The sequence below is a fragment of the Empidonax traillii genome, unplaced genomic scaffold (assembly GCF_003031625.1).
Source record: "Empidonax traillii isolate 1590-97213 ecotype Southwest subspecies unplaced genomic scaffold, ASM303162v1 scaffold1198:size232379, whole genome shotgun sequence".
Classification (NCBI taxonomy): Eukaryota; Metazoa; Chordata; class Aves; order Passeriformes; family Tyrannidae; genus Empidonax; species Empidonax traillii.
In genome coordinates this window covers 99,128-116,289 of record NW_020956391.1, presented here as the reverse complement: position 1 = coordinate 116,289, position 17,162 = coordinate 99,128, and the positions used below count along the sequence as shown (strand labels likewise).

Below are 17,162 nucleotides of genomic sequence, written 5' to 3'. Positions count from 1 at the left end.
ATATATGAATAGTTTATATTGTATATTCTGTTCAGTGAGTATAATTTTGGGTCCTCTGAAAGGCACTGAACTCCACCAGCGACAGTGAAAGTTCAGCCACTTCCACACAGTGTGGAGTTATGTACACAGTTAATGCTCTTTATCACTATTTCCTGGCACGGTCTCCTCTTTTCTGTACCTCCAGCTGCTCCTTTTGGGTGAAGCCTTTGGTGCTCTTGCCTGTGGAGTGTCCCACGAACGTCATGGCCCGGACGGCCGGGCTGAGGCGGGACAGCATCTCCGCAATCTCCTGCACGCTGTCCCGGAACGAGGAGAAGATCATCACCCTGGTGTCCCCAGAGGGGCCTTCACTCCCCTCCTGCTCTGTTGGATCGGAAAAACAGGCAGGATTTCAGTGGAATTAGTAATGAAAAAGGACAGGGCATCAGACAAATTACATGTTCACAGTTCCCACCTCACTCCGCGGGCAAATGGACAGAAAACACTCCAAGATACTCCTCCTGGAAAATCTCCCTCTGGAATCAAAGCAGTGCTCTAACACTGGAGAACAGACACCAAGCACGCTGAGAATGCCCCTCATCTGGGGTCCCATCCCTGAGGTTCCTCTGGAAAGCTCAGGCTGCAGGGCAAGTGCCTTGCAATGAAGTTCAGCATTCCGTGTTCTTCTGGCCAGGCACTGGAACAGGTGCCTGGGGAAGGCTGGAATCAGCACCCCTGGAAGGGCTGGAAAGGCCTGTGGATGGGGCAGCTGGGCACATGTAATTCGTGGCCACAGGCTGGATCTCACAACTTTTATCTTCAAGCTCCTTAAATATGCTCATCTGAACTCTGCAGGAGGCAATGGCAGCAGAGCCCCCAGGGAAGGGCCCAGAGCAAACCCTGGGTTTGCAGGGCAAGCAGGAGACACGGAAGCACTAGGAGTGAGTTTATTATCTCTGTTTCACTCAGTTATTGGAGCATTTTACAGCAAATTAAAAATGAGAACTCATAGGACATTTTGTCTTGCAGAAATCTTATGGTAGTTCTTCTAGAGAGGACTTTTCCACACAGAGGATACACAAACATACAAATTAGCACAAATTAGGAATCAGTGGGATATTACTTGTTTCCACCCCCAGGTTCAACTGGTCAAGCACTTTTTGAGTTGTTGGTACTTACCAGAGCACCTATTTTTCCAGGATTTGAAGTGTTCTATTACAATTTCCTCCAATTTCCTTAATTTTGGATGGCTGTAGATGAATTCCTTTTTCTTATCCAGTGCTAGAAAGGCAATAAAGCAGTGAAAGACATAGGTAAAGCGGCAAAAGGCATGAAGGTTTAGTGAACTTCATTCCCTCCCATTGGAACTATCCGAGTCGGATACACAAATTCCTGACACTGATTCTAATTGCATCAACCCACAGAAAATAATAAACTAATGACAGAAGCACATTTGTAAAACCCAATTTTCTGTTACTTTTGTTACAATGGAAAAGACATTCAGTCAAATAGTAATATTTTAACCTTCATTTTAAATCAAATGAAAAACTTCAAACACAGAAAACTGGTTTGGAAGTAGCTAAAACCACCAAGGGAAGCGAGAGAGGGAGTGAGAGAGGGAGGGGACTATTGGAAAGACAACCTGGAATAAAGAAGAGTAGCCACGTGCAGCACAACTTTTAAACAGGAATAGTGTGTGCCTGAGAGGGGAATCCTGACCTGTGTTACTCCTGCAAACACCTGCAGTGTCTGGAGCCACAGCCATGTCTGAGAACATGTCCTGGAGGTGCTGGTAGAGCCCCATGAAGTCCTCGTTACGCCCCAGCTCGTTCTTCGTGCGGGTCAGCCCTTTGGAAAGAGTTGGAACACCTCAGGATTCAGTTTGCTTTCCCAAATGTACACTGCTAATGTGTTTCCAGTTGGGATGAAGGGAATAAACACCACTTCCATTTGCAACCCACTTATTCTGTAAGCTGCCATAGAGATGAGGTGAATGAAAGGGAGGATGTCTCTGGGGACATTTCACCTTTGGCTCCATCCATAATTCCCCAGAGGTAGATGAACAAGGACCGGACTCCCATCTGCAGCAGCAGCTCATACCCATGGTACAGACTGATACAGAGGGCAAAGTCCCCTTCAATGACGCCCTGGAGGACTCCCTGTGAAACAAAACAGATCATCACTGAATTGGGAAGTGACTGAGGAGCAGGAATCACACTGCATTTCCTGACCAAAACCAGACTGGTGCCTGGGGAGCAGAGCCAAAGCCCCAGCTGATGCCCAGCGAGCAGTTTGTCTATCCCAACCCTCAGGGAACAGATTTCACACAGCCCACTGGAGGCACTCCTTCTCCACCTCCAAAATGCTCTCCAAAATACCTGTGTTATCCTCCAGGATTAGCTCATCTCCCCTCAGTCTCCGCCAGCTGAACCATCCACCCATCTGGATTTGGCAAAACAAGGGATTTCTGGCATATCCTACCCAAGCTATGACATTAAGGCAGGAAAGTTGCCTTGCTTACTGTGAAAGGGATTTCCCAATGTTCTTCTTAAGGCACACAGTGTTTTTTAAGGCAATGTTCTTTAAGATTACAAAATTTGACCACTCCCTGACAACTTTCCGAAAAATAGGAGCAGGAATGTAGCTTTGAGGGGAAAGTGTGAACTTTGCTGAAAGTCCAATCTAAGCCCTCAAAACAATTTCACTTTGGAAATGGAGCCCTTCATCTTTCCCTTAACTTTTCTGTATTGCCATCCAGAAACATGGAACAGTTAAGTACATTTTATAGATTTCATAGATGATCCTTACGGTCCCTTCCAACCCAACCATGCTATGATTCTATGATAATTTATTCCAGGGCTAAAACCAGAAATCTACTTAAAATGTCTCAGGAAATTTGGTACCTATGGATAATAATTACTATTTCCTCCCCACTTCAATGACATGAAATCAATAGAGACTCTTACCACATGCTGTGAAGAGGGGTTTTTCCTATACTGGTCCCTTGCCAGGATGATCTGGTACTTGGTCAGGTTGGGAATGTCCCGCCTGGCCAAAACTCCCATTCGGATCAGTCGGCCAGTGAATGCCTCGAGCACCTGCAACCCAAACACAGCACTTGGACCTGTTCCCCAGGGATCTGTGCCTCCAGTGCACACACCCCTCCTACCTGCAGGGGAACCTCCATCCATCCTGACACTGGGGAGGGGAAACACACCCTGAGATCTGGAATGGCACAAGGACTGACAGGCAGAGAGGGAAGGGAATGGGATGGACAGCCAGGCCTGGAGCTCAGGCTCCTTCTCTCACTGCTCACATGAACCTGAGTGGCATTTTGGGCACAGAACACTCGTGTTTCTCTTTGGGAAGACCAATTTAGGTGAAAGACCGGCCAAGAGGTCAGATAGCTGTGTGCGGGAGGGATGGGAGATGTGAGCACAGAGGAACGAGCACCAGAAGCATGTCCTGTTTCCTCTGGAATCCACCCCAAAACACACTTAGTTTTCCTCCATCACATGTACCTGCTTTCCACATGGGTGCAACACGCAGAATAACCTGCACTAATGCATCCTAATCCTGTTTTTCCTCTTTGTTTCGCAGCCTTAGGTGGTCAGGGTTTTTGCCCAGACTTAGTTTGGCGTGAGCGCTAACTCGGCCGTAATCGCAGTAATCAGCTTTGTCCCACAAACGCTGTTTACAACCTGTTGGTCCCTTGGCCAATGGCCCCAAAAACATCTCGGTGCACAACAACAGGCTCTCCAAAGGCACTTCCCTGTGCCTGCATCCATGCACACCGTGTTTCCCCAGCTTTCCAGCCACTCCAGCACCAGCACAGCTGCCCTGCACTAAGAGGGCTATAATGTAGCAAATCCCTTTAGCGTCCCTTCAGCCCCCTGAAAATCATCCACCTAAACCAATAAAACCAGGCCTAAACCAGGCCAGCCAGGCACTCCTGGAGCTGGTGAGGAGAAACTCAAAACACAGTCCCAGAACGGTTTGGGCTGGAAAGGACCTTAAAGCTCCTCTCGTTCCAATCACCTGCCATGGGCAGAGACACCTTCACAGAGCATGGAATATCCTGAGCTGGAAGGGACCCCAAGGACCATCCAGTCCAATCCCTGGCCCTGCCCAGGACACCCCAACAATCCCCCCTGTGCCTGAGGGATCATTCAAACCCTCCTAGAGCTCTGGCAGCCTTGGGGCCGTGCCCACTGCCCTGGGGAGCCTGTTCAGTGCCAACCACCCTCTGGGGGAAGAGCCTTGTCCTGAGATCCCACCTGAGCCTGCCCTGGCACAGCTCCAGCCATTCCAGGGTCCTGTCCCTGTCACAGAGAGATTACTGCCTCCCACCAGTCCAGGTTGCTCCAAGCCCCGTCCAACCTGGCCTTGGACACTTCCAGGGATCCAGGGGCAGCCACAGCTTCTCCGGGCAACCTGTGCCAGGGCCTGCCCACCCTCACAGTAACCAATTTCTTCCCAATATCTACTTTAAAGGTAATCTAAAATCCCAAGACAAGGAGCGGGAATAACTGCCATCATCAGCAACAGCTGTGTTAATCCCCCAAGGAATCAGACATGCAGGAGAACTTTGGAAGGGTGAAGGAGACCTTGTGACAGCAGCAGCTGACCTGGGGAGCACCGTGCTGGGGAATTTCCAGCCTGCCCACTCCATCCCACCGGCCATTCCAAACCAGCACTCTGGAGCCAGCAGGATAAGCTGCTTACAGCAGATAAGGGCTGCTGATAAAGGGAAATCATGGAAAGGGAGCCAGAATTCTGAGTGTTTTGGTGCATCTTATGTTATCCTCTTTCCTCTGAGGGTGGGCAGGCCCTGGCACAGGTTGGGCAGAGAAGCTGTGGCTGCCCCTGGATCCCTGGAAGTGTCCAAGGCCGGGTTGGATCAACCTGGGCTGGTGGAAGGTGTCCCTGCCCGTGGCAGGGGTGGCACTGGATGGGCTTTGAGGTTCCTGCCCACCTAAACCATTCCCTGGCTTTACTCTGGCCTCAGCACAGCTCCCCTGCCCATTCCAGGTCTCCTGGGCAGCTGGAGTCAGACCAGCTGCAGGCACCAAACCCCCAGCTGAGGCCAACGGGCTCCCAGGCACTTCCAAGCTCATGTCCAGGTTGTCCTGTATCCCCAGGGATACAGGCCATGGCCTCACACAGCTCCCAGGGAAAGCAAAGCAAGACGCTCCATCCCAAGGCATTCCTTCTAATTAAGGCTAATGGATTAATTAGACCAAATAAACCACTAACACTGCTAACACCATCAACAGGCAAACACCAACTGGAAGCTACAGTAGTGCCAGGAATTTCTGGAGGAAAGGGGAAAAAAACCAAAGAAATCAAATTATGTTTCCTTAAAATACAGTTAAAACCATTCACCAAGGCACAGGGAAGGCTCGATGCACAGGGGTCTCTTCTCATATTAATGAGAACAAAACCAAAGATATGGTTTGGTTGTTATAGTTTCAAATTCAGAACTCTGTGTTTGCCAAGCAGTTTGTTATTGTTCTGTTGTTTTTGGTGGTACCTGACAGTCCCTTTAAAAGGACAGAGGCAGAAATGTCTGTGCCAGCTTACAGAAAAAGGTATTTATAAAATAAACAGAAATGTTGACCATGCAAGGAATAACTCAGTGCTTTTTACTTGAATGGATATCCCTGGAACAGCTCATTACCCTTCCATCAAACCCTGATCAGCTGGACATTGAGGACACTTGAAATGCTGAGGATGAAGCTCAGACTATGTCTGAAGTAGTGGAAATGGAGTCAGCCTGAACACAAATGCTGCTCTAGAAGAGTAATTAATGTTTTCATTAAAGAGCAAAGCCCACTAAGTATAATATTTCAGCTCTGGTTTATTATTTCCTATACATGCTGCAGAGCTGTTTTCTGAAAAGAAATTTTCATTACATGTACTTTTGTGTTTTATCCCTTGACCTAGTTAAAAGGTATAAGAAAATGATACTGTCCCTGTTTGCTCAATGTACACCCCTGTCTGATTTAATCACCTTCTGCAAAACAAACCCAGGCTGACTGTTATGAAAGACAGCGGGATCCAGTCACCTGGAGCTTCAAAACTAACAGGGAACAGTAAACATAACCTACTTAGGAGAGACACAGGCACAGGCTCTGCTCACTGATTGCATTTATCTTGCCTCCATACCTTCCTTTTTAATTACAAAGATAATACTTCTGAAAAAGTCCCCCCAATCTTTCCAAAACATGGCAGTGTCGTGTTCCCCGTTTCACAAACAGACTGGAGAATTAATTTCAATTAATTGCTCAGGAGGGCTCGTGGCTTTCTGCAGCTCCCTAAACAGAGGCCAGAGCTGACAGATTTACAGCCAGCACATCAGACACAACTGGCTGAGCTATCCCACCCTCACTCAACTTGCCAAGAACACAAAGACCTTTTCTGTTCCGAGCTATCTCCCACAGCAAACCACAAGGAGTTCTTGGAGCTCGTACCCAAGATGAGCTTAGAACCTGTTTTTGGAGCTGAGGACTTGTGTTACCAGACAAAGAACTGATACTGTGCCAGCTACACCTCACTAAAACTGCTTTTAATCTGTTTTCTGTTGGCACAATGAATACCAAAGGGTCTAAACTAATGCCCTGGCCTAATTATTTTACTGCAGATTTGAAGGGTTCTTTACCAGAGAAAAACACACATAAATAACTGGGTTTGTAGCACTTCTATCCCAGCAGAGAAGGAGGGTTGGGAGAAAGCAGCTGCTGTGCAGGTTGTACCTCCCCAGACCGAGCACTCCAAGGGTTTACAGCACCCCCAGGCTTCACTGACACACCTGGCTGGGTTTTACACACCACTCTGGGGTTAGATAGAGCTGCCCCTCCCTTCAGCCCCTTCCCCTGGTTCCCAACTCCCACAGCTCCAGCATCTCCAGCGCCCAGTATGGAACCACACACTGGTTTGGGTGGCAGGGACCTCAAAGCCCACGGGCAGGGACACCCTCACCAGCTCAGGGTGCTCCAAGCCCGTCCAGCCTGGCCTGGGACACCTGCACAGCCCCTCCCCACCACGCTGGGGCAGTGCTGAAGGGGTGTGAGGGAAATGAGCCCACACTCGTGTCCAGGAGGTGCCACCACCCCACAGCTCTGTGGGAATGTCATCACACCCCCAGCACTCTGCTCTGCCCTAAAGGGATGGCTCAGCCCAGGAGCAGGGCAGTAACACAAACAGCTCCAGAACAAATCCAGAGCCACTTTCAGTTCTTCACCCTATAAAACTTCACAACCAAACTCTAACTGAGGGACAAAAGTGCTGTTTTGTTCGAGCTTCCTCCTGACATTTCTCACCTTGCCAGGAAGGAAAGGAAAACAACAGGGACACAGCAGGACACGGTGTTTTTAAGCTGATCCTGTCATTCTCCAAACCCAATACTGATCAGCCCGGTAATGATCTTGGCTCTGCTCAGAGTTCTGTGCTAAGTTCACATTAACTCATTCAGACCCTCCCCAGCCTCCCAGGGATGTGTTACACGCTGAGCACACGCTGTTCTTCCCTGGAACATGGGATCCATCAAAAACACCCAATACTCTGTCCTCTTCCAACATCTGACTTTTCTGCTGGTACAGCATTTTTCAGTTCTTAAAGGTTATAAAACAAGAAGATCTACAGTTTTTACTTTTCAACTAATTACACAAAGAACAATTTTACCCTGTCACTTAAGAAGTTATAAGAAAAAAGTGGCTTTTCTGCATGAACCTGCCACTCAGTGAGAGTGACTGCCAGCCCTTCGCCACAGGACATGGAGGAGCATCCCACTCAGGATGTCTCAAATTCACACATATAGAGAAATTTAGCTGTGATTTTAAACAATTTTTCAGGTTATTTTTTCATTTTCTTTTCTCTAATCTCCAGTAACGATGCTTAACAATCCTCTATACAGAAATAACTTCACTTAAACAACTAATTTTCATTATAACTTGAACACACGAGTTGGGACTGTCTTCCCTGGGAAACTGCTGGAATTATTGATGCAGGACAGGCAGAGGAAAAACCTCCACAGGTTGCCCCAAACAGTCCTGTTGTCTCAGGAAGAACATTTTCCTGGAAGAAACCTGCAAGAGCCAGGATGCCCTCACTTGGTAGGAACAACCCAGCTTCCAGAATTCTGTGGAAAATTCCTCACCCACAGCACCGCAGCTGTGGGAGGTGGAGGTGGCTGTGGATGGATGGATCTCACTGTGCCCCCCGGGGGTCCCTGCCCACAGCAGCTGCTCCCCACTGGATGCGAGAGGAGAACCTGGGCACTGCCACAAACCCCCTGCAGCACGTGGGCAGTGAACCCTGCGCTCTGCACTGACCGTGAAATCACATCAGCTCACAGCCAGGCACTCAAACAAGCACCAAAGCCAATCTTCCTCAGGATTTGCCTTCCCAGGGATTTCAGCGCTGGCCAGGATGCTGATTCACTGCCCACAGCCAGGAGGCCAAACACCCCCACCGTGGGGCTGAGCTCCACTCACTGCAGCCACTGCTCGGAACAAACCCTCTCCCGGGATGTTCCCACCAGCAGCTGCTCCTCCCTTACAGATTCCCAAAGGAGCACTTCATAGGAACAGCGGGATCGAGGTCTGTGCTGTCAGGAGCACTGTCAGGACTTGCAGCTCACAGTTCATTGTGCCAGCAAGCTCAGCCCCGGGCTGGGGTAACCACAGCCGAGCCTGGGGGAAAGGTACTGACCACAAACAGGGGAAAAAAGGAGAGGGGGCAGATTAAGCATCACATCAGTAACAAAATGTCCCGTGGCTTTTGCACTCTTAACTGGAATCAGTTTGGAATAATTTTATTCGGTTCAGAGGCCTCCTGAATAAAACGAGAGATCTGTCTTTTAGTCGTGGTAAAATAAAATCACGACAAAGAAGGACAAACGGGACATGCAGTGCAGTGGGGAAAATAAACGATGAAGAGAATAGCTGGGAAAGAGGGAATGAGTGAAAAAAACACTCATGACACAAACTTCTTCAAGTTCTGCACTGCTCAGACCCTACAGCACGTGGGAAGAGACGCTACGGAGCAGCAGGGCGGCCGAGGAAAGTGGCTGTGCGCAGTGCCCGGCTGCCCATCCCTCTCGCCATGTATCTGTTATCTATCCCTCCATCCATCCATCGCCGCACCTCGCGGGCGGCCCTGCCCCGGCGCTGGGCGGGCAGAGGCGGGTGCCCCCGCCCCCAAATCCCTGGGCAGGGCGATCCCGATAAAGCGGCGGGCGCTGGCAGCGGTGCCAGCCCGGCTGCCGGCCATGGAGACGGGCGGGTGCCGCATGGGCGGCGCGGGGCCCGGCGCGATCACGCTGGAGGAGCTGGACGGGCTGGAGGAGAGCCCCGACTCGGCGTACCACAGCCACGGCAGCTCCCTGGAGGAGGAGGCGGCCGAGCGCATGGACGACGAGGAGCAGGAGCGCCTGCTGAGCTACTGGCAGAGCGTGGGCAGGGGGCACCAGGTGGACGTGCCCCGCGGTAAGCGCCCTAAGCCGCTTAGGGCAGCGGGACGGGAGCCGGGCTGCTCCGGAGCGCCGTGCGGGACAGCCCCGCGCCGCGGCAGGCTCTGGGATCCGGCCGGGAAGGCGGGACACAGCGCGGGGCAGGGCACAGCACCCGGTAAGGGGCTGCAGCTCTGCGACCAACGCAGCTAAAGCTTGGCACGGGGCCCTGCAGAGGGGCCGTAACTCAGAGGGGCGGCTGCAGTAGCGCTGGGGGGACTGTGCCTACTGAAAAGCATCAGGGCGAGTTTGCAGTCTTAATTAAACACTGAGCTGGCTACCTGCAAAAGCATTCTTGTTTATAAAAGCTCCTGTCACCTCTTTAAAGAAAGATGGTTGTATTTAAAGATGGCAAAGAGTAAACAAGTAGAAGGATCAACTTTGCTTCTTTGACAGTGAGCTTCTCAGGCTTATCTCAGTCAGAAATTGCTCCTTTTCAATTTTAAGAAAGACTGGAGAGTCTGAAAGACTGTCGCATAACTCCAAACAAGCAGCAGAGTCACTGCAAACTCAGCTCAGTCAGAAACTGTGACTGCTCAGAGAAGCAGAGAGATGTGAACCATCTCTGCTGCTCAGGTAGCCCACCTTCCCCGGGGGGAACCAGCAAACCCTGAACAGACTCTAGACACCACCTAAAGGAAATTACTGTAATCCAATGCAGCAAAGAGAGTCCCAGCTCCTTTTTAAGTCATACCTCCAAGTCTCATCTCGACTTTGTAATGGTTTAACATGCTAAAAGAAGGGTAGGATGAGTCTGAACAGCATTCTCTGCCTTGCCCTGTTCTCAGTGCCCCTCAGAGGGGTCTTTGCTTGCCCTGTGCCAGCAGTGCCATCCCACAGATTCAACACACACTCCAGCAGCCCCAGGTTTGTGTCTGGAATCGGCACATCAAATCCACAGGGCAGGAGGGGGCGAGAGAGGAGCGAGATCCCTATTTAACACACCGAGTGCAGGTCAAGGGCTGGAAGCCAAAGGGCTCCTTTAGGGCAGCTCTGAGCAGCAGAAAACTGAATTCCTTCCCACAAAACTCCCTGGTGGTGTGATACACAGTGAAACCCTGCACTGAGATTCCTGAGGTCCACCAGGAAGGACAAAGAGTCTAGGAAATAAGTCAAAAGTAGCATTTGACCACATTTCAGTTCCTGTGCTAAAGAAGGGTTGCTCTGTGACACTCAGCAAATGTTATTAAATGCAATATAGAATAATAGAAGCTTAGAGTCCTAAAACGCTTCCTAATTCTTGGAAAATTAAGTGCTGAAGGCTAATCTACTTTTGCTTTTCCCTCAGCCTCCAAAGAGATCAATTTTATATGTCAGTAATTAGTTACATTTTCATTGATTCTCAATTACATATTTAAAAAAAAAAAAGTTTCAAGTTATCCCTAATGTAGCTTCCTCACCTTTATTTTTCCCCTTCCCTTTGTTTAGGGATCTTTACTGTTCTAACTAGTCTTAAAGCTAAAGCCCTGCACTGGGTGCCAGGACATGGAGGTTTGATTCCCCGCTCAGCTGCAGATTTACCAAGTGACCTCGGCCAAGTTAATTCTCCTGCATCTTAATTCTGCTCTTCCCTGAAACATCATAATGCTCTCTTCTCCCATCATCCTGCCTTTTCCACTTCAGATCCTGAGGCACTTCAAACACCCAGGAAAAGAGCTCTTGCAGCTGAAACGTGTCCTTTTGCTGCGTGTCCAGCACACACCATGAGGGCGTGGGGCAGAATCCACACCCAGGCTCTCAAAGCACACAGAACTCAATGTCTCATCCTCTCTCAGAGCACACAAATGCCTTTATCCCTTCAGTTTGGAAAGCAAGGGACCAACCCCTCTGGAAGAGAGGCTTCCCATACCTTAGGCTAACCTCATATCCACAGCTTCCAAGCCTGGCTGCCAGGGATCAACCCCTAAAGCAGAGCTGATTTAGGAACTTCAGCCAGAATTGATGTCGGGGCAACCACAGTTACAAACACACCTAATCCAACCACACTGAAATGGCACAACTGGAGGGGCATAGGAGTTCTAGGAAATGCCAGTTTTATTTAGGAAAGTATCATTTATTTGCTCCTTTTATCCATTGGAGCTGGTCTGGAAACAGCAACAACACAGGCCTTGCACTCAACATATGTCCTGACTAATAATGCACTGAAACAGAGAGGTATCGGAGATGTATTTTACTGCTTTTAAGAACTACTAATGTTAAATTTTCATCTACAAATAGAGATATAAATAGATTCAAAAACTAAATTCAGAAATATCAAACTCTAAAATAAAATATTAAAATTAAACAGCTTTTGGACTCGAGTTTCCACAGCAGTATTCCCTTGAGCCGGTGACCAGGAGCAGCCAAGCCAATTTACCTCGTGTGGATCCACAGGACTCCAACACCAGCAGAGTCACCAGAACTGGGAATGTCAGCTGCTCAGAGCCAGAAAACTGGCCCAGAAAATGGGGGGAATTGCAAACATGAGGAGTGGGAGAGGGAAACTTTTTCCTAAGAGTACAGAGGCAGCAGCCAGGGAGCCCTTCCTAAGAGAAGAGCAAACTAAACTGCTTCCAAAGTCCCCAAAGCTTAACTAAGAGCAGGAATCAACACATTTCAGTCTAATTTTTGCATCTCTAAGTCTGAAGTGGGATCCGTGTCCTTGTGTTGCAGACATGGCAGAGCCAATCCAGCAGCTGACCAGGAACAACAACCCCCAGGAGCGACAGACCATCCCCTTCACCCTGATCCAGCGCAAGGAGAAGGTACTGCTGCCCCTCCCTGCCGGGCTGGGCTCTCACACCTCACTTCCACAAACGGGGCTCCTCATCAAACCCTTTCAACCCGTTAGGATTTTCAGAAATGGGGCTCCTTATCAAATCCTTTCAGCTCGCTAGGATTTCTAACACCCCAAGTGCAAAGCATTCTAACTGTTTAACTCCTTTCACTTGGAACAGCTCACCCCTTTAACAAGTGACTTTTCTTTTTTCCAAAGTAAAAGCTCTCAGGAAACTCATAAGAAAGAGAAGAATTACAGCCTTTGTGACATTTTATAACTGATTTAACAAAAAGTTCCCGTATTTTGATATTTGAAATAAAACCCCCGTCTTCTCCATTTAAATTGGTTCTTTAAATTTGCTTGTTTACACAGTCATGTTAATAAAACCTTAGCAAAGAGTGCTTGAAAGAGATTAATATCTGAATTTCAAACCAAAGTTCTTTTGTATCACAGATGATTACCAAACAAAGCAGCAATCTGCAACCCCGGCTCATCCTCTAATACAAATCTGAAAATGATGGGAGCAAATTGCTTCTGGCTCAGGAAATGTGCAAACAAGGGTCTAACCTTAAATCAACAGACCCAGAAAACCTTTACTAACCATCTATGAAGACTTTTTGTCACATTTCTTTTAAATAATAAGTCACATTTATAAATATCATAATTGGAACATGTTTCATCTGAACAGTTTGGGACTCCTGACTGTTCCTGTTGTAATTAAAAGCAAATTCTCAGTACTTCTGTAACAACTGCAGCTAAAAAATAAGGCTGTCCATTGCTAATTGCAAATAAATGGTTAATACAGTCCCAAGAAATGTCAGTTCCTTATTTTAAAGGAGAACTACCTGGAAATCTGCTGAAATAGGTTGTGGTCTGAGGGCAGCAGCAAATTCCTTCCTGAGTTCATATTGAATAAATGATTGATATATGTTGATATACTGAGGAAGGATTGAAACTCATGTTCCCTTCAAGATCACGTCCCTGACAGTTGAAAAAAGATGCAGCTGTTCTGGTGCTAAACATGTATTTGTTTGTGGGGGGTTTTCAGCTGCTGATATTGAAACCCTAACTCCTTCCCTCTGTGATTGCAGCTGGGAGATCTGCTCTATGAGAAAAGGCAGTATGGGAAGGCCAAGTGGGCCTGCATAAAAATGAAGGAGAAACAGTACGAGCAGAGCATCTGCCTGGGCTTCATGAAGCTCATGAGGTACATCTGTGAGCAGAACTCCTCAGGTAATGGGCACCACAACTCTGCACTGGAGTTATACAACTATATTTATGCCCTTAGTTCCCTAACCGGGAGATGCTTTTATTAGCTTTCCCAAATCCACCACCCTGGCTCTAGCCCTTCCAGAAGAATCACAGAAATCATGGAGTGGACCTTAAAGCCCATCCAGTGCCATCCCTGCCATGGGCAGGGACACCTTCCACCAGCCCAGGTTGCTCTGAGCCCTGTCCAGCCTGGCCTTGGGCACTTTCAGGGATCCAGGGGCAGCCACAGCTTCTCTGGGCAGCCTGTGCTGCTTCCAACCTGGAATACAGGGCCCCACTGCCTAAAGCATCCTGTTAGTAACCCTGTGGGGTTTACAGGACTCAGTGTGAGTTCAGCAGCCCAGCACAGCATGTAAAGCTCCCTTTGTGTTTCCTGCACACCCTGTGTCCCCCAGGGCTGTACCTGGGGATCACCATCCCCATCGTGACCATCGTGCACACCAACGAGTCCCAGTCGGCCATGACACAGTCGGTGACCGTCGCCTACTACCTGCCCGAGGTGCTGCAGGACGAGCCGCCACACCCCTTCGACTCGGACATCATCATCGAGGAGTGGCCTTCCACCATCGTCTACAGCAGGTCAGACACGGCTCAGCGCTGCTCCGGGGCAGCAGGGAGAACATGCACCTCTCAGTCGGGGCAGGCCACATCTTTTAAACCCAGTTATACACGGTAACAAAGGCAAAACCTTGTAAAAACTGCCTGGAAATAATGGTTAACAATTTCTGTGAGACAAAGGCACTTCCCCCAGAGGGTGGTTGGCACTGAACAGGCTCCCCAGGGCAGTGGGCACGGCCCCAAGGCTGCCAGAGCTCCAGGAGGGTTTGGACAACGCTCTGAGGGAGGGGGGAGATTGTTGGGGTGCATGTGCAGGGTCAGGGGTTGCACTGGGTGATCCTTGTGCGTCCATTCCATGATCCTATGCATTAATTGGTATACTGATGCATCTGCAAATGTGTGATAAGCCAGCATCAGCTATTCTGTGTAGCTGGGAGCAAAGCACCCAACATGGCAGGGACAAAGCTAAGATCTGTCACAGTATCACTGGGGAAGCACAACCAAAGCGTGTAGAAGGCTCCAGAAAAACTGGATGTTAAAAAGAACCTGACGTGGAGCCAATTGTTGCAGGAGCTTCAGAGGCATCACCAATGAAGACTCGATCATGAGAGAGATCAGCGTGCTGGCAGCCATCCTGGAGAGCCCTGAGCTGTGCCTGCAGGACACCTTCATCATCGCCGGCTACACCAACCCCGCCGCCGCCAACCGCCACAACGAGATCTGGTTCCTGCAGCGGCCCTGAGGAGCCAGATCTGCTGGTTGCTGCCTGCCCAGCCCTGCTCAGCCCCAGGCCCAGCTCACACCGGCTGCACTGCCCCAGGTCAGCAGTGGGGCTCGGAGCCCCTCTAGGGAGGCAATCCCCCAGCCCAGCCACCACACCCAGGCCACCCCAAACACAGCCCCCTGTGTCAACCTGGACAGTCTCTACACGATTTCAATGAGGGTTTTAGCACTTTATAAGTTAGTTCACCTTATCTTTTGTTTACAAGATAAGGCAGGCAGAGACCTCTCCCCTCAGCCACTTACTGGCATCCCTAGACTGCTTGTGGCTTGGGATGGTCCCTGGGGAGACCTTGGAGCTCCTGCTCTGGGCACCTGGTGCTGCACCAAGACCCCACTGGGGCTTTCAGTGGGAACACACCAAACCCACCTCAATAGGCAGAAAAAGAATGTCCAGGTCATAGTTCCTGAAGAGAACTACCAGATTTAGCCCCCTGGGATTGACCCAAGGAGCCAGAGCAGGCCAATGGCGACTGCTCTGGATGTCCTCATCCATGACACAGATTCCTAATGCTTACCTCACAAAGCACCCAACCAAAGGACCTTTAGACTGGAGAAGAGACCAAAAAGGCACCACAGTCCTAATGCTCATTGAGGTTTTGATGGCAAAAGTTACAGGTTACCTTAATCCCACACTCCCAGGAATCCTGTGACTGTCTTTGGCATTCCTAAATAGCCGCTGGTTATTTTTGACTCCAGTATTCTCAACACTTTTGTCTCACCACTTTGCTGGATGTCAAAACACTGCAGTGAAGTAACTAATTTGTTCAGTCCTTTTGCCACACCATCAATGTAATAAATGACAAAAATATTCGCAGAATCACATTAAAAATCCCAGCCAGAAGTGACCTCTGGCTGTCACCTCTGCAGACAGGAGGGCAGGCAGAGCTGGAGTTCGAGCAGCTCCAGGGAGGAGGAGCCCACAGCCCCTCTGGGCCCTGTTGCAGTTTGACCACCCTCACTGTGAGAATTTTCTCTTCCTGATTCCCAGTTTCTGGTTTCTTTTGCCCTTCACCATAAGATAATCCTACAGACAGACAGCTGCCTGCCTGGCAGAAAGGCTGAGAGCAGCACTCCCACTGTTTCACACAGTCCAAGAGCACCTACTGCACTTTAGAACTGGGGTAGCAAACAGTTTTGCTCTCAGAAAATCCCTCCTGAATGTGTCCCCCTACTGATATGATGGGAGAGTTTATGCCTAATAGAAGTGTCTTTTTATATAAAATTTATGGAGCACATCACCAGCATTATTTATTGATTGCAGGATTTAGGGTTTAAACAGAGCTTCTGTGCTCTTTAATCACAACCTACAGGCCAGCAACCAGAGCCAGCTGCTGCTGACTCCCAGCAGAGTGAAAAAACCCCAGGCATGGATTTATGGAGTACTTCTGGAAGAACCTGAAGCCTCCTGGTGCCACTGGCTTTAAGCTTAACCCAAAGCCTCTCCCTGAGCAGCAGGATCAGAGTGCAGCTGGCCCCGGCTTAAGTGGGACCAAGGTGTCCTCCGGTGCTTGCTGGGCATGGAGATCCTTGGGACACAGCAAGGAGAGGGGAAAAATGGAAAAAGAAAATAAAAAGAGAGAGAAAAGCCTTAGTTTTAACACAAACAAACCAACAGTCCTCGTAGGGAGGAAAAAAAAAAAAACCCAAACCAACAAAAATGCAATGAAGAATCTCAGCCTGGGAAAAGGAAAATTAAGAAATGGCAGCCAGTATTAAACTAAAAGCTCTTAGTTAACAGAAAATAACAAAAAGCTTTTAAAAATTCAGTTGAATAGAAGGCCCAGGGAGGAAGGTTTTGTCCTCACCCCCCCCCCCAAGATTTTTAAAAGAGCAAATACAAATAATTTTCCCCTTTGGCAAGCTTTGATGCCAAATTAAAGAGGTTTCTGCAATCTGATTGCTTTTGCCAGTTAGACAAATTATCTTAACGCTTTGGCACAGCAGATGCTGAACAGTCCTTGGAAGCAGTGAAATCCTCCCACCACAGAGCACCAGTTTGTACATAGTTTACATTTTAACCCTCTGCTGCAAAAAGCACTTGCTGTGTGTGCTGTCCCTTGCCACAGGCAGCCCCAGCCCTGCTGTGACTCAGCTGCTCGTCCTGGAGACATCCCTGTCCCTGAGACACGAGCAGCTGCCCTGTGTGCTGATCCCCCACTGCAGCCAAGCGTTCCCTGGTGTTTCTGCCAGTAGTATTTATTTATTTTGACCGTGTTAGGGCTTATGCTGCTGACAAAACTACTCAACCTGCCGTTTGAAGATACACTTTATGGCTGTGGAGCGTGCAAGAGGGCTGTAACC

General features: G+C 49.1%; 2 protein-coding genes across 3 annotated transcripts in view; one reads left to right on the top strand and one right to left on the bottom strand.

Moving 5' to 3' along the window:
* FANCM (FA complementation group M) overlaps positions 1-17,162 on the bottom strand; it is a 47,637-nt gene that overhangs the window by 25,361 nt on the left and 5,114 nt on the right. Inside the window, exons 5-9 of the mRNA XM_027905722.1 lie at positions 2,946-3,077; positions 2,006-2,138; positions 1,699-1,827; positions 1,159-1,260; positions 179-363 (exon numbers count right to left, since the gene is read on the bottom strand). Of these exons, the coding sequence (XP_027761523.1) occupies positions 179-363; positions 1,159-1,260; positions 1,699-1,827; positions 2,006-2,138; positions 2,946-3,077 (681 nt within the window). The remainder of the gene's footprint in view (positions 1-178; positions 364-1,158; positions 1,261-1,698; positions 1,828-2,005; positions 2,139-2,945; positions 3,078-17,162) is intronic.
* The window catches only part of LOC114069135 (heme-binding protein 2-like), a 24,547-nt gene continuing 16,634 nt past the window's right edge, over positions 9,250-17,162 (top strand). Inside the window, exons 1-5 of one of the 2 annotated variants that reach the window (XM_027905729.1) lie at positions 9,250-9,467; positions 12,143-12,234; positions 13,340-13,481; positions 13,916-14,099; positions 14,649-14,836. In XM_027905729.1, the coding sequence (XP_027761530.1) occupies positions 9,251-9,467; positions 12,143-12,234; positions 13,340-13,481; positions 13,916-14,099; positions 14,649-14,820 (807 nt within the window). In that variant the 5' untranslated portion in view covers position 9,250 and the 3' untranslated portion in view covers positions 14,821-14,836. Of the gene's footprint in view, positions 9,468-12,142; positions 12,235-13,339; positions 13,482-13,915; positions 14,100-14,648; positions 14,872-17,162 lie in introns of those variants that run through there. The other variant, XM_027905728.1, reaches the window with a different exon arrangement.